Consider the following 23,996-nt stretch of genomic DNA (forward strand, 5'->3'; position numbering starts at 1 on the left):
GAAAGAACGAACAAATTTTCTTTTCTTTTCTTTACCCTTTGCCGTTTTCTCCGTCATATATGGCGAGTATTCTTACGATATCTAATCGATACGTCTAAAGTGTAATGTCACCGTCAGAGTCCCGAATTCGAATGGTATACTTTGACCCAGCTGATCTCTTATATCTATTTCGATCGTACGGAAACACGTTTGACGCAGCGTGATGTATTGAGAGGGTGAGAAATGTCTTATTTGAGTTGATGCGAACGCGTAATCATTTCGCGAGTCGAGCGCGACTATTCGAAGAAGGGGAGATTGTACATCGCCAGTAATATAAGGTTCGCAAATGTCGCAATAGACAAAGAGCTTGTCGGGAATACCTCGTGACAAACTACTTGGTTCGTCACCTATTAACATACGCGAGTCCCTGAGCTCGTAAAATAGCAGTGAATGCATCTCTTCATCATAAATCCATGTTGGTAAAACGTCAGGTATAACGGAACTACTTTCGATTTTAACGAGCTGTTCGTTGTTATTGTGCATTTTGATACCGATTTCATTATAAAACCACGTGGGCAACGGAGTTGGTACAGTGGGCTCACTATCGAGTTGAACAAGGTCTCTACGGTTGATGTGAATATCAAAGCCGAGTATGCGGTGAAGTTTGTCGGAAAAATTTACATAATGCGTCATACTACAATTTTTTTCTTCGCAGTCAAGTTTCATGAAAACTTTACCTCCCATGAAGTTGACGAAATGCCAAACGATATGCGAATCGACAGATTTAGCAGCGTGATTCACACACGCTATAATATCGCGCATACTTGAGTAAATACCCGCGGGTACCTGACATTTCATAGCCTTACCCGTCTTATCGCGTTCGTTAATATCGATGAATCTGATTAATCCTTCATTATCCCGTGTAAAAAACTACACGGAAACTGAATCTCAGTGAGCGCCACTTCCCAACGTCCGTGTAATTCTATACGCTGGGGTAATTCAGTGGTGAAACACGTGGTTGTATTTTCCGGAAAGTAACGCATGCTACTATTGCTCGGAAGAATCATGTAAAATTCTTCTCCCCTCATTTTGACTCAAAGATCTTAAACTCGATGCGGGAATCCAAGAGTCGAATTTAGAGGGATAACCTTGCCAACTAACTAATATTTGTTTATTATTACCGCGTCCTCTGTTCTTTATTATCCGATCGACGATAAATTCTTCCTCTTGTAAATCTTTATTGACCGGAGTTAATTCTTGTTCGTAAAAAATTCCGTCTATATCCTCGCCTGTTAAATCGCTTAGTTCGTATACGAGGGGTTTTCTCCATTCGAGAACGCGGTGAATTCGAAATATTTCTTCGCTCCACTTTGCCTTGTATCCTTTCTCAAACACTACTTTTGCCCTACTGACACGCACGAGTTCGCCCACGTTATATTTAGCCTTCTGCTTAGCGTCGCAATTCTTTTTCATCTTCTCTTTGTTGTCCTTCCATCGACGATTTATATTTTCACACGCGATACGAGCATTTTCCCGCGTAACGACTGCGGGTTGCATTTTAATAGATGTATGACGAGTATGGTTGTAAGCGTGAACGATATCCTGTAAAACATCGATGTAGCGTCGCGTATTTTTATGTGTAAAATATCGCCACATCCGTTCCTTGAGCGTTCTATTAAATCGCTCCACTACAGCTGCTTTAACATCGGGATTACGAGCTACGCGAAAACGAATGTCTTTTTCTTTTAAAAATTTCTGTACAGGCTGGGCTATAAATTCTTTACCTTTATCCGTCTGCAGGTAAACAGGTTGATGTTTTTTGTTTCTCAAAAGTACACGTTGAAAGGCTTTTGTCACACAGGTAGCTGTTTTGTCGCGTAATGGTTCTACCCAAACGAATTTACTAAGGACATCGATAATTATCAATAAATAAGAATATCCGTCATTATAGCTCTTGAGATTACGAAGATCGATCAAATCTGCCTCCCATAAATCGTCGATATTTACATTATAATGTAACATTATAATGTAAACGTGGAAATTTTCGACGTACTGGTCGATGCAGCGTATACGCATTTTGCGATTTAAGCCATTCAATGACATCGGTACGCGTAAAATTTGGTTTAGCAACTCGAGATAAATTCTCCGTCGCGGAATAGCCGGCATAGTGCGAGGGAACATAATACAATTTTTCGAGTTCCATTATTTGAGTGAGCTCCAATGGAATATACCTTTCTTTTTCTTAGGCGAAGTATCCGGCACTAATGTTTTATTATCGTCGCTGTCGTCAGTGGCGGATAAAAACACCGTGTCTCCTTCGGTTTCGTTTAACTCCCGACCGTATGACTTTGAACGCGACAGTGAAGTTTTCGGGGTGGAGCTTCCACGTGGCAGGGTTTTTTTAATACGCAAAGATCTACGAGTAATCATAGTCAATAAATCGCGATTCCCTATAAGACTGGAGGGAGTACCTATGTCTTGCAGTAATTGAGCAAACTGAATCTCCCGATAGGTTTCACCGTTTTTCTCTCACGTACCGCGTCGTTTATAAGATCGCTAATATTCGACCCCGCTACAACATCACCGTCTATAGTCACGAGTCCGTGTCTATCCCAGCTAATCTTCGATGACTGAATATTTAGCAAAAATTTCAATAACGCGTTTGCTTTAAAACGATAAGTTTGCGGCACACTGCTGAGTATTTCTTTGATCTTTTCCGCAGATTGAGCGCGTTTTTTTCCGAAACTACTCTCGCTAACGGTACCATCACTGCTGATTGAAGTATTTCTATGAGATTGTATTTCCATAAGGTCGTTATCAACAGACAAATCGATATCTTTATTTTGATCGCCTTCGCCTCCGTCGCTGTCAACATTATTTGTGACGTTACCACGTGTATCCTCGCGCGAGTCATTGCGTAAGCGTTTTTTCGCTTCTCGAACAAAGTGAAGATAACGCTGAAGTACTTCTTTATACAATTTCCATCTTTCGCCTTCATCTAGAGGAGTCGCGAGGTTAAGAATATGCCACATTTCCGCGTCGAGTCGCGATAAGGGGGTTTCTGGAGTCCGTACGGTGTTATTATTATTATTATCGTTTTCCCCGTCAGATATCGTATTTTTTTTCTTCGACGAGTTATCCAGGGTTATTGTAGTTCTTGTTATTTCCGGTTGTAGCTGTTGATGCTGCATTTGTCGCATTCTTTCGAGATTTTCCGTAGAAATCAGCACCATTTTTTTTGCTCTTTCCATTATTCCGTACAGCGAACAAACGCGTCTGTTTTATTCTTTTCGAACCCCGGATGTAATATTTGCAAGCTTTTTTTCACTCACCGATAAACCGGGATAATAAAGCGCCGAGCAAAGGAGCGATAAGATAGGGTAAAAACCCACCGCGCTGTACTAGTAGATTTCTCTTAGTTTTCCAGTTGTCGCGTTTTAGAGCGATGCGCCGAAGAATAGATTTATGCTTGGCTAATCGCGTCTTTTCGTGATTCTTGAGCTCTACGTTACCCTCAAGCGTATTATAAATACACTCTTGAATGCACTTAATGAGATTATTGTCGGCAGAACGTAAGAACGATGATCTTTGATTTTTTTTTAGATAACAGAGTTTTTAAAAGACAGGCGTTTCTCTCGCCGATGGAACGTCTGGCAATCTTTATCGCGTTGTCGGGTGAATTTTTTGACGTCGTCGACGTCTTTTATTGTTGTCTTTTCCCGCGTGTTACCATTACGCTAAAATTGTGCAACTGAAAAGATACGCGTGCAAGCGCTCTCCTTTTATACGTCCTTCGCTACTGTTCTACTGATCGATCTACGAGGAACGTACACGTAATGCATCGTATCGTTGGGAAAGATACACGTACGAAATCGATATTCGTCTGGTCGATTGTTTCAGATCGAGCAATAAATACCCGTGAGGTCGCGAAGTAGCGTCGTGGTATGCTTCTTCTAGAAATTTTGGATCGTCGGGACATACTTGACGAGCGAGATGACGAATTTGAGCGCGATCGCGCGGATTTTTGAAAATTACTATATAATTAGCGTTGAGAGATATATCGCGTTGTCCGCGGCCTTGGTGGAAAAGATTTTGCGAGATGAGTATAACGCTGAGATTCTTATGATGACTTCCTTTGGTAAACAGATCGACGATAGCGTCACACGATTCCCTCATAAGATCGTCAATTATCACTAATTTTGGAGATAGCGGATCGTTGGAATAATCTTCCGGTCGCGGTAACCCCTCGTGAAATTCGATTGTATTTTTCTTTATTTTTAGCAAAATTTTATCATAGCCGCTCTTGTGTACATTGTTTTTTTCTTCTTCATTATTTTCACTCGTATCACATTGCAGACGTTGATACGCATCTTGCCATTCGGCGTAATAAAATAAAATTCTCTCGAATCGATCTTCGCACATGGCGGATAAATATCTAAGAAAAGTTTTTACAAAAATCGTTTTTCCGCATCCCGTAGGTCCGCAGACGATCGACGTCCAGGGATGTTTCCAGCGCACGTCCATTTCGCGAAATGAACTCGGTTTTACGCGTGAGTTCATAAATAAAAAAGGTAAAGAGTAACTTAATATCAATAACTCGCGTATAAAAATACGCACGCGCATTGAATATTTTTAATATATATCTCGAGTCGGAAATAAGCTTATTAGCGTCCCGCAGAAGCCCCACCGCGGCGGCCGCATGCTCGCGCTAGCGATCTCGTGCGCATCGTACCAGCTGACGAGCCGATGCGCGTCGCGGGTGCCAGCTGACGAGCCGATGCGTGTCGCGGTGCGCTGCTAATTAGCGTATTCGTAGAATGCTCGCGACAGCGTGTATCTCCAGCGCTAACAACGATGATAGGCTACGTACGTGACTGAGAGAATCTCGCGAGAAGAAAATTCGTACTTTGATTTTTACTAAAAACGTAATTTTTTTTAAAAGAAAAATATTTTTTGTTTTTAGTCAAGTAGGTTTTCGAGAAGAGGTAAATAATTTTTTGATCAAAAGAACTTTTGTGAAACTTTTATTATTAGACTTTATTTCACGGAAAAAAATTTACTTAGTTTAAAAAATAAATTATAAAGTCATAAATGTTTTAATTTTACATTTTATTTACTTTTCTCCTTATTGGTTACATTTATTTTGCTCGATTTTATCTAACAATAGTAAAATTTATATTAAGAGAATTTTTCGGGGAAAGAAGGTTCTTCAGGAGAAAGGATAAAATAATCTCTAATAAAACAAATTTTAAGAAAAAATTTTATTTAATCTTCTTACATTGTAAAAAAATACTTTGTACGTTTAAAATCCTAATAATAAAATTAAAAAAGTTTTATTTCACATTTTTTATTTTACAATTTTTCACTTATTAAATATAATTAAAATTTTTCTGTCATTACAAATATTTTTTCTAATTAAGATATATCCATAATTTATATTCTATCCTATTCTGCACTATAATATATCCTTTACTTTTCAAAAATTTATATTATTTTTACAAGACAATTTTACAATTACTTATCTATTTTATTATATCTACATTTTGCTGTATAAATCGAAAAACGCGCGAAGGTGGAAGAGAGAAGGGATCGTGTAGAATTATTATATTGCGTTTTTAAACAGTTAAATATCCATAGGAGAGGGAACAACGATTGTTAATAAATCTACGCTTTAATAGCACAGGCGCACATATTTTTGTTTCATCACGAGTTATTATTTCGTGAAATGCTGTACGCCGAATGGCTCTGAATCGCAGATTTATTGACGTTTCCGGAGTTATTTCTTTTTCCTCGTTTTCTCCTAACTCTCTTTCCTGCTGCACACTTTCTCTTTGTATTAATAATTCCCTAATACTATTAAAATTAATTAAACGAGAATTTTCAAAGTTTAGGGTTATACCCTTCACTTTGCAAACTTCGTGCATCTGACCATCTGATGTGCGAACCACATACGCGTAAAATTTTGGACCGCCGGACACAAACGACTCTATATAACTAGCGAGCCCATAGCTTTCAAGTTCGTTAGTCATATCGCCTAAAAAATTACCCGTGGGTGGTTCGTACTCGTGTGGATCAGCGCTGCTTACATATATACAAGAATCAGTATCATAATACAAAACGCGCCTATCTAATTTTTCTAAGTATTCATACAATTTTAATCTCGCTTGCACCGTCGTGTAAGCTGCTATTACAACATTTGTAAGATGCGATGGTGAGATCGCCTCCTCGCGTCGAGACATATATCACTTCATCGTTTACCGGTAATATATCTGTTATTTCGTACTGAGGGTTCGCGAGTAAATTAATCAAACGTTGTTGCGTGTTAACAATTTCCGTCTTTGGTAAATTCGAACGTTGCCCGAATTTTCCCCAGAAAGAGTTTAAGCATAGTTTCGCGACCGAGCGTAGACCGGAGTTTTGTGCGATGTTGTGCTTTTCAAGAACGATACCTTCTCTCTCCTCGTACTCACGAAGATAACGCTCTTTAGCATCTTCATCCACGCATTCGCTCGGCCATCCACTAGCCTCCTGTTTTAACTGTAAAAATGTATTTATATAACCGGTAAATAAACCCCCTTGACGCATAGAAGGATCGTACCGAGTGACATTGTACTGCCATATCTCGCTAACCCCTGTTACAAAATATCCTTTTTCAATTGCTTTTTGTAGTTCGCACGATATCCATGTACCCTCGAATTCACGCTCAGAAGGAATATGAGTGCACTCGGTGTGCGAAAATGTCTCGCTACAAGTGCGGCATAACGCGAATAACAATTTACCCTGTATCCGATACGGTAATACAGGATGAAAGAGATCTTGCGGAGGGAGTATTTTACAACGTATGATTCCTTCAAGTGACTCGAAATTATACCCCGGTGCCGTTTCAATTATTGCTACGCATTCCTCGCCAACGTATACTGTTGGATGTCCAATCGGGAAGACGCCTGTTTTTAATACATACGGATACAATGAACACACATCCACGTACTGTATTTTCTTGCTCTCTGTAATCTCATATCGGGTTACAATATTTCCCGTGCGTCCACCGTAGAAGGCCTGACGAGGATCGAGCGGTTCGTTTTCTACCGCGGGATGTTGTTGTAAATATCCCCGCATTTCGTCATTTTCCCGCACTTCGCGATCAAAATCACTCCCATTTCTCCGTCACCCTGTATTTCCGTCTTCGAAGACGAAACGTCGTTGCGATGGTGTGTTCGTATCGTAAATCGATTGTATCAACGCGATCCGACGAAAGCGATTTATCGCGATTAATTTGAAAACAGCGCGGACACCCATGCCAGTAACATCCATGAAACTGGAACACGTGATGTATGATAGTAGCGTTTTCTACTGACTCGTAATAACCGTCGACGCGAGTGCCATCGGGCAGACGATATTCCCGGCTTCGTCCTGCATGAATAATGTGATGACCGAGTTCACGCTTAATCCACAGCAGCCATTGTAGCGCCTTACGCGATTGCATATTCACACTCCTATAACCCCCTGTAGGAATGATACCTATCTCTCTATCGCGCAGAAAATTTTTTCTAAAAACTCTCATGCAAGTAGAGGCAATAGTGGTGCATTCTTCGAAGGGACACACCTTTCCGCGTAGAAGAAAAATCTTCCTAAAAGCCATACAAGCTAGCCTAAGAATATCTACATCTTTGCGACAATATTGTAATATTTCTCTTTGAAAATCGAACACATAGTTCTCACGGGTCATCTCGGCATGCCACGCGAGAAATTTTTCACCTTCTCTTGTTCTCATGGAATCGGGCGAATAATAGTATACTTCGGGTAGTGGTCCGACATACGATTGATTATCGATAGTATTAAATAAATGTGGAAAAACTCCTTTACCCGAAGTGTCCGTCAGACCGAAGGCCTTAGGTAAATCGGATAAGCGCATCGGCATGTAATTAATACTGTCAATAAATTTCGTATGTCCTATCGTTAGTACAACTATTTTTGTACCGTTTAAAATTACCTGAGGTACTAATGATGTTCGATTTTCAACGATATATTGCAAAATAAATTGTGCATCAAACGATTTGGCATTATGCGCGATACAAATTAGTCGCTTAAAATATTTCAAAGGGCGCGTCGCGAAATCTACGGATTCCTGCACCGAGTTACGACGAAATATATATTCGCTCCACACCATCGACATCTCACCGACGTTTCGTTTATATCGGCACACGACACACAAATTTGTTGTGCAACACAAAGTGTAGGCACATGAATTTTTACACTGTCAGTACCTTGGAGCGTTTGATCCTGTCGCGTCTCAAAATCGTAAAATATAAATGCTACGCGATTTCTTTTATCACGTGTACGTTCACTCGGTCCCTCGTTTCCGCAATGTTGCAACTCTCCATTATCATCGATAAGATCGGTATTAGAAGTGGCGGTTTCGTTATCAGGAGGGATAGGAAGCATGTAACAAAGGTGATTTAAAGGTTGGAGAGAACGACACACGTTACAGTAACTCGCGCCGCATTCGTGACGTTTATTTTTATGGATTAAGCAACCGCATTCGTTGCAAAATTGTACAATTTCACAAATACTCCGTCGCGATTTTCCATCGTACGATTTTTGAGTGCGGTGACGCTCCAAGCATGTACGACTAAAAAATTCACGTCTACAAATTTCACATTTAATAGGCTGCTCGTTTGTCAACTCACACGACGGAACGGCATTACAACGAGGGCATTTATTAGAGCATCGATGTCCACCCCTATCGATGCGATAACTTATGTTACAGGGAACGCAGTAATCTCTACCCCCAGAGGCGGCTCTTAAATTTAACATTACATCATAATGTTTAATATTATTATGGTATATTATATTTAAGCGAGAGTTCGTTTCGCGATGAAGATTGGCTAGAAATTCGACTCCGTCGTATAACGGTTTACCGCCCCGACCAAAAGTATCGCCATTATATATTACTATGGAGATATTATCCGCGGCGAAATATTGCTGAAAGCGTTCGATTTCGGGAATTCCACAGCCTTCCTCCGGAATCGCGACACCGGCATCGCTCATTAGTTGCAACGCTAATTCTCGTTGTAACACGGAGTTTTGTCTTCTCACTGCATTCCATTTTTCGTGCAAATGTCCCATGCGTAAATTTCCACGCTCGTTGAAAATTTGCGCAGCTACAAGTGCACGAGGAAGACATAAATTATCTGCGTTAGAAATTGTTAAAATAGAACGCTTAGCAATAACTTCACGGGTAGATGCGTTAACATTTCGTCTGCGTCCCGCAGGGGGTGTGACTCTAAAAACGCGAATGTTAAAATCTTGCGTCATATCGAGCTCACCGGAACTCTGCGATAACGAGCTTACAAGTCCCCAAATATTTTCATGTGTCAAATCGCACGAAGGTCGGAATGATATACCGGCTGGACCACGGATTAAATTCTCGGAGTCAAAAGAAAGCCCTATGTAATCGCCCACTTCACACGACTGTATTGCGTATGTGTGGAGTTCGCGAAATGCGCTTTCTAGCCACTCGTAAACGTTCTCGCCCTCGGATACCGGTCGTATATGAAAAGTCGCCTCTCTTCCCTCTATTCCGAAATTTCTAAAACGTCGCGCGTTTTCCGCTAATAATACAATATATCTAAAATTATAATTTACCCGACGAGCTATTTCTTCTTCTGCTTCCTGTGTTGCCTCGTCGTATTCTTCTTCTTCTTCCTCCTCTCTCAAATTTTCACGATTGGTGACAAGGAGATTGAGAGATTCCTCGTTGGCTTCTTGCCGTTGTTCCACGCTCCGTCCCCTACCTATTTGCACTGAGAAAAAGATTAAAAATGATTTATTTAAAATAAAAATTCAATAAAGTAATGTTTTACACTCTCGTATTGGAGTTTTATAAAGAGATGTTAAAATTCTAGCAATGACTCACACTTATCCTTTGTTTTTCCTCTCTTTTTCCAATGAGTCTTTATGGTTACACCGGAAAGTATGAAACACGCGGATCGATAATTGGAGAGTAAGAAAATTCTAATAAAATTTTATTTAATTAAAATAAAATTTAATCAAGAAAGAGATAATTAGTTAAATTATGTAAAGTCATTACCTTCCGCTCCTATTTCTTCCTCTCCCTCCTAAACTTCCTCTTCTTCTTCTTCTTCTTCGCCTCCTTCTTCTCCTTCTTCTTCTTTCTCCTCATCTTCTTCTTCTTCTTCGCCCCCTTCTTCTCCTTCTTCTTCTTCCTCCTCCTCATCTTCTTCTTCTTCTTCATCTTCTTCCTCTTCTCTTTCATTCTCAGAAGAAGAAATTGCATCTTGCTCATTTTCTTGTTGTTGTGAAAAAATAGTAACTTCGTCGAAGGGACTTACTTCACGAGGAGTTTGCTCACGTGGTTCTTCCGTGACATTTTCCTCACTATTCGGTTCATCCTCGGTTAAATCAATAACTGGATGTTCGATCTCTGGATTCGAAAGGACGAGAAAGTAAAGTATCATATTCTTATTAAGAAATTTTTAAATATTGAATGTTTCAGGACGAGCGCGTATCAACGCGCTTCTATCACTTCCCCGGCAATGTACAAAAGTTCACGAATATTGACAAAATGTTCTAGACGGAATAAAACCGCGAGCACTACGCTAGGACACTCACCCGCGAATTTTCCAAAAATATGGTAATTCGTTTCATCGATGTTCGATAACTCCGACAAAAATTTCCTCATATTTTTTCCGCACAAACTTTGCGAAAGCAAAATACAGCTCTCGATGACATTTCTAAGATTCGACATAATTAAATTTTTTTACACTCACGCACACGTTGGAAAACACAAGTAATTCGTTAGCGTAAACTCGAAATTGATTTTTACTAACGCTTAAACTCGTATTTATACCCGTTTTATAAAAACGCCTCTTTCTAAGAAGGAGATTTGGAAAAAATTTCTCAATCTCCTATTGGACAAGATTATTTTACAAAAATATCCCCTGAAAGACTTTCGGGGGAAAATCATAAATATCAGGAACAGATAATTTTATGTATCGCCCTTTTTTATGTGTCGCCCTTTATTTATACTGGATAAACTTTACGATAAGATTTCAGAAAGACTGAGGCTGAGATAAGCAATTTCTAGGTTTTTTTGTCATTACTTATCATTCTTAAATACCTAAATACACAGATTTTCACATTTTTTCCCCATGTTTCAGAAATTCTTCTTTTTTATACTGGATAAACTTTACGATAAGATTTCAGAAAGACTGAGGCTGAGATAAACATTTTTTTTGTTATAAAATTTTTCTTGGAATTTATAGCTTGTAAACAATCGCGTTGCATTTTTGTCAAATTCAGCTGTACATTCTTAATAGTTTATACTCTACTAATATTGTTTTTTTTTATTTCTTCTAAATTGTTTGTAAAATTCCATATCAGGGTTGTTTTTTATTATTATGCGCGTGCATTTCCCCTCCACTTTTCTATTTTATCTCTTTTCCTCTGGTTATTCGGAAAGAATAATCTCATTCATTCGGCGACATCCAAACGCTCAGTTTCGTTAATAAGAAAGTTTACGGTTCTCGATACTTGTTCAACGAATACTTCTCTCTCGGCGTATATTCGATAATTTTTTTCGAGAAGAAACAATCATCATGAGTAATCACGAGGAAATTTCGAATTTTGTGAAACCATCAGCTTCCAACTGTGTTTCCAAACCAGGATGCAACAACGAGGAAAAAATAAATCAGCATATGCTGTTGTCCACAACGTATGGATTGAATTCATCCTATACAAAGAAACTTCATGTGGGACTGATGACTGCGAACGGAGACGAACTGGATTTCCAACCGATTGTTAAATTAACATCTCATGGAACGTCAGGGATTTGCTTCGATATGGAATCGTGGCAGAAATTTCAAGAAAATATAGAACGGGTGTCTGCATACTTAAACGGTGATAAAATTAATTTGAGTTCAATTATTATCAACAAGATAATTATAAATTTTACCACCGCGTATGGAGCAAGAGCTGTTCTACTAACGTATCGTGAAAATGAACAAGGAAATACTTCTTCCGATAACGTCGGAGATACGGAAACAAACGCACCAGTAGCGAAGAAACGAAAAACTTACAACGTCGCAATAGCAGAAAGCAACTTTTTTAGGATTAGAAAATATAGTTGATTGTGTGAACGCAAATTTGAATCAATTAAATTTAATTTCTTGCAGTGTTAACGAATGTGCGCGGTATCTAATTAATGAAATAGAAATTAATCTACCGCTCAATAAATATATTAATAACAACGTTATAAAACTTACAATCAGAGGTAATAGCAAGGAAATAGAGCGTAATGTACGCACACAAATAAAAGATTTAACATTTCTCGATGTATATTTTGAGATAACATTTTTGGAATTAGTCTCGCTTTACTTCAATCAAATAACAAGTATAATAGTAATGAAACGAAAATTGTATCCATGAATATTCTTGTAACTTTTTGTGTAATAACAACATTATTTTATATAAACCACATATATTTTTACTCAAAAAAGTCTATTTCTTTCTTTCCCTTCCACCAACAAAAAATTTTCCCATCTTGCATGCATACACGTTTCTGTTCACCTCTCCCAACGACGAGTCGCTTCGTCATACGAACAACAATACACATATCACCATTCCCGTGTAATCTCTTCCTTTTCAAACACATTTTACTGCGATTATCTTCGAAGATTTCCTTCAACGCACCAGAATCTATGCATGTTTTATTATCTATTTTTTTCTCACGACACTGCCATATCGTTAGCCATCCACTTATAATATTGTGTAATCTCTTCCTTTTCAATTTTTTCTTACCGTAATTATTATCGAAGAATTCCTTCGACGCACCTTAGAAATCTTTTTGTTACCTGAGGTGCCGATAGTACCCGTCGACGTTGAGTAATCGGTTAGGCATTATTACGGACGCTGGCCGATTGTATTTTTTGTATATCTTTTTGTTTCCTTCGTTACCAACGATATCTGCCAATGCGACGCTGAGTAAGCGCTCGGCCGAAATAAATGCTTGTGTTAATTTTTTTCAGCGCTATACATGGACGCCGGTGCCCATTCGCTCTACTGCAAGAGGTAGACGGGGATGTCATACTCCCTACAATGATTTCGGTATACCACGGCGACTTCAGCATTTTATCGTTATTTTGTCGGATAATTTTGTCGCCCCTCTGTCATGTCATTAGTCGTCTACTTAAATATAATATTGTATAATCTCTTCCTTTTCAATTATTTCTTACCGTAATTATTATCGAAGATTTCCTTCGACGCACCGGGGACCTATGCAAATACATTTTATTACCCTTTTTTATCTCACCGGCGTGACCAATCGGCATTCCCCCCCACCATTCCCCTCTCTAGAGTCCGCGGCCGAGTGGTGGGGGAGGGTTAGTTTGACGGGCCATATCTGACAGCGTCAGGGACCGAGTGGTGGGGGGCCGGCGCCAGTGGCCGAGTGGTGGGGGTTTGTTATGACGGGCCATACGTGCCCACTTACTAGTAGTGTATTTCTGCCTCGTCTTCGGATGATCTTTTATGGGAAGATGGGTGCATGATTTTGAAAGACTACCAACCAATTTCCAGCAATTGGAAGCAGCCCTACATCGAATATGGTTCGAAATTCTGCAAGCCACAATTAGAGCCTGCATTAATATGCGTGAGCGCCTGCAAGAGGTCATCCGAAGACGAGGCAGAAATATACAATTTTATATACGAACACATATATCCCTGCCCCAACACACACACACACACACACGATGGGCAAAATTCGACCAGCAACCTCCCCGTAGTGCCCATCGGGTAATGCTAATGTTGGCGGTAATTAAATATATAGGCAAAAATGCATAGGTAACTTTGATATGCTGTAACTTCGCGAAAAAAAATCGTACGGTATTCAATTTTTTTTTAAATTTGTAGAGAAAAGTCCATATTTTACGATAGTTATGATGATATTTGCGAAAAAAATTTAGTACACTCCATAGAGTTCGTCAAACAATGCAATTTTTTCGAAAAAAAAACACGTCCCTCCTTTTAAAGGGATAGAGAAAAGGGGAGAGAATAAAATCAAAATCGAACGAAAGTTCCTTAAAGTAGAGACTTTACCCTTTAAAACAAAAAAAAATTTTTGAAATACGACAATTTTTCCGCGGAGATACGCTTATTTGAATTTATGCTAAATTTTGATATTAATTACGTGTGGCGATAATTTTTTTGACGAGTGTATATAGAGTGGGTGGGTGCGTGGATGAAGGTGTAAAACTTACAAAAAAACCACATAGTATTCATCTTCGAAAAATGTCATTCCAGAAAAATTAACAAAATTATGGTACTAATTTCGAGAAAATTGGTTAATAAATGTGTAATTGCATGGGTGGGTGCGTGGGTAAGGGTGTAAAACTTAAAAAAATACATCATCGCTATCCCCGAAAAATTTGCAACATTTTAATACCGATTTCGAGAAAATCCGTCCATAAATATGTGAGTGCGTGGGTGAGTGCGTGGGTGAAGGTGTAAAACTTAAAGAGAATCACATCTTCGCCATCCCCGAAAAACTTGCAACAATTTTGTACCCATTTAGAAAAAATCGGTCCATAAATATGCGATTGCGTGGGTGGGTGCGTGGGTGGGGGTGTAAAAACAAAAAAAACCACATCGTCATAATCCCCGGAAAATTTGCGAAATTTTGGTACCTGTTTCGAGAGAATCGGTCCACAAATGCGAAAGTAGTTCGCGGTCATACAGACAGACGGACGGTGCTTATATATATAGATATATATACATATATATATATCTCAATTATTATTTAAGAAGATTTTACACTTATCGGATAATAATTCGGTCTTCCATTAATATTTTTATTCCATCTACCGCGCGCCTCTCACAGGGCGTCGTACAGCTCCTATTCTTCTGAGCGCCTCCGAAAGGACGAGCAATTCTTGATATTAGCTCCTTTTCTGTACCCATCTCTCGGAGAGCGCCTCAATAAGGGTGAACTTCTATCTATCCACAAGGTCACGCCTGTCACGACCTGGGGGTAAGTATTTTCTAACGCGTTCGCGCGCCTCTACGAGTACGCGATGAGACACCTGACTAGCGGAGCCGAGCGGTAGAACACGTGGTCAGGAGTAAAGGAGAACGCGTTAATCTTAACTAGGACGCTAGAAAAGTATTATTTATAAAAATAGGAAATTTTATAAGCGGTTGGGTAGAGATGTATATTTTTTCGATAAGATTTGAGAGGGGGAAATGTGAGTAATGCGTACGCGAGCTCTTATTTACTATGTTACTGATTTGGTGTTTATATAATAATAATGTCTCGATGTAAAATGTGTATGCATGTACATACGTTTATTCTTCCTTATAATTATTATACAGGTATTTTGGTTGAACTTTATTGCGCGTTTGTGATTTGCCTTTCTACCGTTATTTCTATTAATTCTCCGTCTACTGTGTAATCTAGATCTGAGGTTCCAATTATGTAATCGAGATATTTATCTCTGCATGAAGGACATGTGGGTCCTGGCCTTACAATTGTTAGAGACCCTTTGCAAAAATCGCAGTTTAACCCTATATAGACGCCACTAACCATAGTACAGTGTTTACTAATTCGTATTCTGTATGTTCTAGTACGGCGAGGAAGAGCTGGGAACACACTTGGCAAAGTGTGGAGTTGGTAGACCGGTGGAAGTATCCCAAGCCTTTTTGGCAAAAGAATAAGGGGATTTCCGATAGAGGTTCCGGGGTTTCCTGAGGTTCTAGATGGTCCTTGAACGGTCGGGGGCACATCTATTGTTCAATGACGAGGTGAGCATATAGTGTTATACGTATAAATTGTCACTTAGTCTGGTTAAATAGATATATATTTATATATTTATGTGTTGATTATATTTATTAGTGTTTAATTAATTTTTAAGTAGCGTTAATTGATTCTGTCTTTCATTAATTACAGGTTGAGATAGATGTGGGTATCGCCCTGAGAGACCTTGTGGATAGATAGAAGTTCGCCCTTATTGAGGCGCTCTCCGAGAGATGGGTACAGAAAAAGGAGCTAATGTCAAGGATTGCTCGCCCTTTCGGAGGCGCTCAGAAGGATAGGAGCTATACGACGCCCTGTGAGAGGCGCGCGGTAGATGGAATAAAAGTATTAATGGAAGACCGAATTAATATCAGATAAGAGTAAATCTTCTTAAATAATAATTGATATATATATATATATATATATATATTGTATATGTAGCAGTCTGAGCTTGTGGTTATTTTCTTGAAGATCATGCAATAAGGAGAGAGCTCGACGAGTGGAGCGACAGTAGAAAGATGCGAGTATCGACGGACGCTGAAGAGATTCGAGAGTCGCGGAGTCGTATCGAGTGTTAGGGTACCGTGTTAACAATTAATTTATTATGCGAGCGTGTTCGTTAAAGTTAAGTCACTTCACTTGTTAGTATTAGGTCAAATTTCGTTTTGTATGGTTAGTTAAAAAGTGATCGCGAAACTTTACAATGTTCACTGTGAGAATGATTTAGAAAAGTTGTCAATACTTACGATGATAATTTGTGGACGCTGGATAATTACTGATATGTGAATAAATGAGTTTTAAATACTACTATTATTTTATTATAACACGTATATATGTATATATATTCTATAACTATTAATAATCTTAATTAATGCGAATCGTATCTAGAAATCGATATAACTATTATGATATTTATTGAGACTGTTCGGTATATCTCTGATAATATTTTCAGTAATGATCTGTTCTGCTCTATCTGTATCTTAATGTATGTTAATGAATCTGCGAGCGGTTATATACATATTATATTTTTGGGCTACCCCCAGTTTTTCGGTAGTCATACGTGACCAGTGTCGATGAGACACGTGTCGCGAAAATATAAACATTCTCGGTATATTTGCTGACTTCTTAGAATATTTGCGCAGTACATTTGTATTTCTAAAAATGTTTTGATTCTTAAGTCGAAAACATGTTATTAATATCGTGTCCTTAAGAGCATTAAGACTGTGTAATTAAGTATGTTTATCGTCGTTTGAAATAAACCGTTAAATCGTATGACATTGGCTACAAATGTTATTGTGTTATTACCCTTGTTAAAGTATCAATATCGTTGGTCGCTAATTAATGTAAATACATGTATGTGTGAATTCTCATTTGTTGTTATAACCATTTTAATATTAGCAAATATATATATATATATTGAAGGAACTTGATAGCATTAATAATTTACGTCTAGTTATACATATGAGTGCATGTACAGTATTTTAAGTCAACATACAAATTTATAATTCCTGATATAAGGCATTGTTGACATATATATATATATATATATATATATATATATATATTTGTAAAATTCAATAATATGTCACCCATACGTATGCGGTTTTAAGACCAAGTGAAAGTAGAAATTGTACCAGTGGAAAATTAAAGTTGCAAACATATAGAGTCGTATAATGAACCAGTAAAAATTTAAATTTGCAAACCTCCCCCATGTAGAATTGTACCATAAAAAACTTATCTTTTTAAAAAAAAGATAAACAAGATGCCAAGTCCATGCGCCATGTGAAAAAGTGTTACACAAAAAAGTATTTTTAAATAAAAAAATCTGTCAATTGACAAAAATTTATGTTCTAAAATTAATATCTCTACAAAAAGTAATGTCCAAAAATTGCGCGAATAAATAAACATTTTTACAAAAAATTAAAATTTAAAAACTTATGCAAATTTAAAATTAATATAAAATAAAAAGAAATAAAAAAATTTTAGTTAAAAAAACTTAGCGCGCTGCTAAATAATATCCTAATGATATTAAAATTAAATTGTTACTTTAAAACTTATTGCAGTTAAAATATATTTTGTAGTTAAATTAATTAATGTAACTTTAAGGTGCATTGTAATTTTGAAAAAAACTTAGCAGCGCGCCAAGTTTTTTTAACTAAAATTTTTTTATTTCTTTTTATTTTATATTAATTTTAAATTTGCATAAGTTTTTAAATTTTAATTTTTTGTAAAAATGTTTATTTATTCGCGCAATTTTTGGACATTACTTTTTGTAGAGATATTAATTTTAGAACATGAATTTTTGTCAATTGACAGATTTTTTTATTTAAAAATACTTTTTTGTGTAACACTTTTTCACATGGCGCATGGACTTGGCATCTTGTTTATCTTTTTTTTAAAAAGATAAGTTTTTTATGGTACGATTCTACATGGGGGAGGTTTGCAAATTTAAATTTTTACTGGTTCATTATACGACTCTATATGTTTGCAACTTTAATTTTCCACTGGTACAATTTCTACTTTCACTTGGCGCAATTTTTTTTTTTATATCATTACTTTTGTAGTACGATTCTACATGGGTTTACAATGGATAATTTTTAATACGATTCTACATGGGTTTGCAATGGTTAATTTTTCATAGGATTCTACATGGGTTTGCAATGGGTAATTTTTGTTACTGGCGTGCCCTTAACTAGGGGTGCCTTTTTTTACCTTTTTTTTAAAGGTGAGTTTTTAGAGATTATATCATTCATTTTTGTATATGATAACATCTTTAAATAAATAAGCAAAGAACCCGCCACCACCCCCGTCATATTTCAAAATACGACGGTCTTCTTTTCTTACTATAGATAAAAATAACTATCTTGTACAACCATTTTTATTTAAAATATTTTGAAAAGTTTTAATTTATTAGTTGTTGCTAATTTAATATACTTCTTATTTAAATTTTAACATTATATTAAAACAATACACGTCAAATATATATATATATATATATATATATATATATATATATTTATTTAATATGAAAGAAATACCATATATATATATGTGATACTACATATGCGATACTACAAATATGTGATGTCCTATATTTCTTTCATAATAATAACTACTTTCTTGTTACAATCATCCAATTAATTATTTCATAAATATATATTTGCTAATATAAAATTATACTAACAATTATGTACTTATGAAAGAAATAGTAGGATGGTAGTGTAAAAAGAAAGTTATTATAACGAAAGAAATTAGTATAGCATATATATAGATTATCACATGTATGTAGTAATGCAAAATGTAGATTGCTTGCTATTTTCTCATAATATATATATATATATATATATATATATATATATGAATGTAAGCGTATTACATATACTATCTTATTTGCAATACTTCACTGAATGATACGTAATTCTTAATATAATTATTAATATATCCAAATTAATATCTTTATAAATATGTTTATATATCGTAGTTTGACTGCTAGACATGAATGGTCTAGTGATAATAATATTAAATTAACGTTTAAATATTGAAAAAGAGAAAAAAGCATAAATCGTTTTAGTAGGTATACTAGGCCGATTCTAACTAGGGGGCAATGAGGGGGGCGAGGGGCGAGGGGAACCTGTGGCGCGGGGAATGACGTCACGCGGGGAGGGGGAGGCGTCAGCGATGTACCGCGAGGGGTTCGCGGGGTGGGGGAGGCGTCCGCGATTTAGGTGCCGGGTCCGCGAGGGGGCCGCGGGAGGGGGAGGCGTCCGCGATGTATCGCGAGAGGTCCGCGGAGAGGGGGAGGCGACCGCGAGGTTAGGGTCCGCGAGGGGTCCGCGGGGAGGGGGAGGCGTCCGCGATGTTAGGGTCCGCGAGGGGTCCGCGGGGTGGGGGAGGCGTCCGCGAGGTTAGGGTCCGCGAGGGGACCGCGGGGAGAGAGGAATCCGCGAAAGACCGCGTGGAGCTTTATGGGTGAGGGGTCCGCGGGGAGAGAGGAATCCGCGAAAGACCGCGTGGAGCTTTATGGTCGAGGGGTCCGCGGGGAGAGAGGAACGTGAAGGAGAGCGCGAGGCTTGATTGGTGAGGGGTCCGTGGGAAGAGAGGAACGCGAAGGAGAGCGCGAGGCGCACGCGAGAGAGATATCGCAAGAGAGTGATGACGCACGCGAAGGAGAGAGATAGCGTTCGCGAGATAGTGCAAAATGACGAGAGGTAGCGCGAGAGAGGTGTTGCAGCGAGGCGCATGCGAGCGCAAGGAAGATAGCGTCCGCGAGATAGTGCGAGATGGAGAGAGAGGTAGCGAGAGGTAGCAAGTAAAGAGAAAGATAGCGCAAGAGAGGCGTATATGCAAGAGCGAGAGAGATGTTGCGATTGATGATGCAGTGAAAGAGAGGTGTTCGCGAGAGAGAGATTTTTAAAAATTTTTGTACTTATAATAATATTCTTAATAATAATTTAATATTTCTTGTGCTATTCTTAATATTAGGGATGCAGGGAGAGGAATTATTCTAAAGTAAAATATGTATTTTTATATTTAAAATAATTTTTATTTATAAAATAGGTATGTGTAATATTTATAATTTTGTGTGTGTGTGTAAAAATATAAAATATAAAATAATATATATACATATCAAATACTGTGATGGTTGCGTCATGATGATCAAACCAGGTGGGTTGATATGATATTTCGCGATGATTGACCCAAGTATCATGACACAAGTCATACCACAAGGTATGAGGCGGAGGCTGCGAGGTGGTGGGGCGGTGGCTGCGAGGCGGCAGGGCGGAACTCCTACATGACAGAAATTTTTTATTAAATATATTATTATTTATTTTATTAATCAATTTATTATTTTAATAATTTATAATTGAAAAGAAATACTTACTAGACCCATAATGGTTCCGGGACAGGTTCGGGAGGATAAGGTTCCTCCCCGAACAACTGGCGAAGGCAGCACACATCGTCCCATTCACCGTAAGGGAACTCTTCCGCCATGTCGCCCCACAGCTGGTCATTATAATAGCGGTTATATTCCCGACCTATCCGCACCCACCTAATACACACCTCACGCTCCGACTCATACCACAAGTCGTGATACATGGGTCGATCGTCACGAAATATCATATCGACCCACCTGGGCCGATCGTCATGGTGCAATATGTCTACGAAATTCATTTTTAAAACTATTTTCCACTATTTTTTCCACTAACTTCGATGACTACTCGAGACTTTATGACGAACATCGCGGAGACAGACCCGCTCTTGGTAGAAAAGTAGGGGATGAAATATAATGTTACTTTAGATAAAAAGACAAAAGTATGGGATGACATATAATATTTGATAAAAAGACAAAAGTCAGCACACACAGATTAGAAAACAAAAAGTTAGCATATTCCCAGACCATGAGAAAACTAAAGTTGGTATGTTTTTATACAACGAATACGCAAATCAAGTTCGAACCTCAATCGAACGTCAATCGAACCACGTTCGTACCTCGATCAACCACCTTCGAACCACTTTCGAACCACGTTCGTACCTCGATCGAACGTCAATCGAACCACGTTCGTACCTCGATCAACCACTTTCGAACCACGTTCGTACCTCGATCAACCACCTTTGAACCACTTTCGAACAACGTTCGTACCTCGATCAACCATCTTCGAACATCAATCGAACATCAATCATCCACCTTCGAACCTCGAACGAACATCAATCAACCACATTCAAACCTCGATCGACTACATTTATAAATTATAACATAAGAATGCTGTCGCATACTGAAATTAATACGAGCACGTGCGGACATACATATATAATCATATGAGTTAATCTATATATATAATATTGTTAAAGTATCAATATCGTTGGTCGCTAATTAATGTAGATACATGTATGTGTGAATTCTTGAATTGATTGTGTGCGTTAAAAGTTATATATATATATATATATATATATATATATGAATGTAAGCGTATTACATATAACTATCTTATTTGCAATACTTCACTGAATGATACGTACATAATTCTTAATACAATTATTAATATATCTAAATTAATATCTTTATAAATATGTTTATATATCGTAATTTGACTGCTAGACGTGAATGGTCTAGTGATAATAATATTAATTTAACGTTTAAATATTGAAAAAGGGAAAAGAGCATAAATCGTTTTATTAGACTATTTGAATTTTCTCGCGTTAGTCGAAGAGAGCTTTCTCTCCAAACTCTCTCTCGTTCTATTATGGCCGCCTTGTCGTCTGCTAGTTTTGACAGGCGCGATGTTGTGTGTTCCTTCAATTGTTGTCGGCAGTATTTAGATGCGATTTATTCGTATTATCGCGTTGAGATTAAATGTGATTATTGTGGAATCTCGTGTAAAATATAATTTAAATGTTGGTGGCAAGAAAGAAGATAGATAATAAAAAGAAATAATAATTAAGAAAAAAAAGAAAATCGTGACTGACGGTGACGGGCGTTAAGACGAGACGTTGGCCGTTACAATATAATGGACCGCATTTTTTAGTTTTTTTGCCTTTTTTAAAATTACATAATAATATGACATTTGTGTTACAGTCTCTTAATTCAAATTTTACATTAATGGTGCTACCACACCGACAGTATCCTAATTTAAAAACAAATAATATATAATATATAATAATAATAACAAACAATATACAATATATAATAATAACATAATATAATATAACATTATATATATTATATTAATTTTTTGCAGTTATTCCTATTATATATATATATAATAGAAAATATATTATATATTATATCGAAAAAAATTGAAGTAAATTTGGGAATAAAAAGAAATAAAGGACTCAAGATATTAATAATAAAAGTAATTAACTATCAAGATTTATCATTAAAAATATAGAAATATTTTTAAATATATTTACCATTAAGGTATCCTCCATCTATGTTTTGCGGTATGTAATGATTAATATAATTTATTGCACAGGATTGCAACCGTCTTGTTTTCCAAAATAACTTTGCAAAAAATTCTTGGTAAAGACCTAATCTAAATCTTAAATTCTTTCTGTAACTTATTTTTTTATTTAAATTACGGCCGATTCTCTTGTGTAAACGGTTTTCGATTATTGTATCAAATTCTTGTTTCGAAACAGAAATCTCGAAAGTATCAGTTTCGTCGTCCGTTATTAAACTTTCTGATATATCCTTCGATGACTCTAAACTAGCTGATGACTCTAAATTAGCTGATGACTCTAATGTCGAGTTTATTTCCTTGTTTAAATTTTCTCGGTTAAATAAAATATTCTTAATATTATAAATATTATTGCAAGCATATGTATACAAGGAAAATGGGGTGTCTTATTCATTTCTTCTGACATTTCAAGCCAAATTTTGCTGTCTTTTGAGCAGATTTGAGTATTGTTCACAATATTATTTTTATATTTATGGAAACTGTTCACGCACGGGCAGAATTTTGCCAGCACGCAAATTGTTTTGCCGGTTTCGCTCCGAGAGAACGATAGGCGATAAGAATGAAGAAGAGTGCGGGACGGAGCGTGAAAGAAAGAGATGGAGAGTAATTTAGAGAGAGAAGGAGAGAGTAAGCGAGAGAATGCAGTATGTGAATTAGGAGGCAATGCTTGAAGAAATTGAGAGGAAAATAGCACAGGAATTAATATAAAAGATCACGAGAATTGATAGTTGATCAATGTATATATTTCTAGTTAGCGATTCCGAAGACGCTTGGATAATTAAAGCGCGATCTTAACGCTCGACTTATTTCGCACTAAACGAAAATCAACAGAACGCGCATTCCGAACATCGATCTCCTTATATACCGCACAGAATCTAGAAAGTTCGGAGAAATGAGACGGGGAGGACCGAGTCTGCGCGATATGTTGAGTTTAAAAGAGTCGGTTTAACGGAGGACAATCCGGTGATCAGAGACAGAGAATAATAACAACTGAGCTAAATATCTCGAACTGACAATATTAGATATTTACCTTACTTTTGTGTGGTTCTTTAGAATCGTCTTCGTCGATCGCTCAAACAAAAACACTTAAACACAATATTCGAGAGTCGTGTATATAGAATAAGACATAAATTCACAAAAGGATAGAATTATAATATAAATTTTGATTACGCTTTAACAGAAACAATTTATTAATAGTTTCACATTAACTTTTTGAGGCCTTCCCCTTTTCCTGATCATTTTAACCAGTTTAA

At 37.3% G+C, this 23,996-nt stretch overlaps 1 protein-coding gene and 1 pseudogene across 1 annotated transcript; one reads left to right on the forward strand and one right to left on the reverse strand.

Annotated features, from left to right (window-relative positions):
• Positions 1 to 6,123: 6,123 nt before the first annotated feature.
• Positions 6,124 to 7,095, reverse strand: LOC145938662 (uncharacterized). The gene has a single exon (XM_083042430.1). The coding sequence runs from the start codon at positions 7,093 to 7,095 to the stop codon at positions 6,124 to 6,126; it is 972 nt and encodes a 323-aa protein (XP_082898556.1).
• A 4,502-nt stretch (positions 7,096 to 11,597) lies between these two features.
• Positions 11,598 to 12,426, forward strand: LOC145938663 (uncharacterized; annotated as a pseudogene).
• Positions 12,427 to 23,996: the final 11,570 nt, after the last annotated feature.

The sequence above is a fragment of the Prenolepis imparis genome, unplaced genomic scaffold (assembly GCF_030444845.1).
Source record: "Prenolepis imparis isolate NDT839.2.m4 unplaced genomic scaffold, iyPreImpa1.0 SCAF_7, whole genome shotgun sequence".
NCBI classification, from domain to species: domain Eukaryota; kingdom Metazoa; phylum Arthropoda; class Insecta; order Hymenoptera; family Formicidae; genus Prenolepis; species Prenolepis imparis.

Excerpts from the sequence above, each read along its gene's own strand:
- LOC145938662 (XM_083042430.1), bottom strand. The coding sequence starts at position 7,095 with ATGCGGGGATATTTACAACAACATCCCGCGGTAGAAAACGAACCGCTC.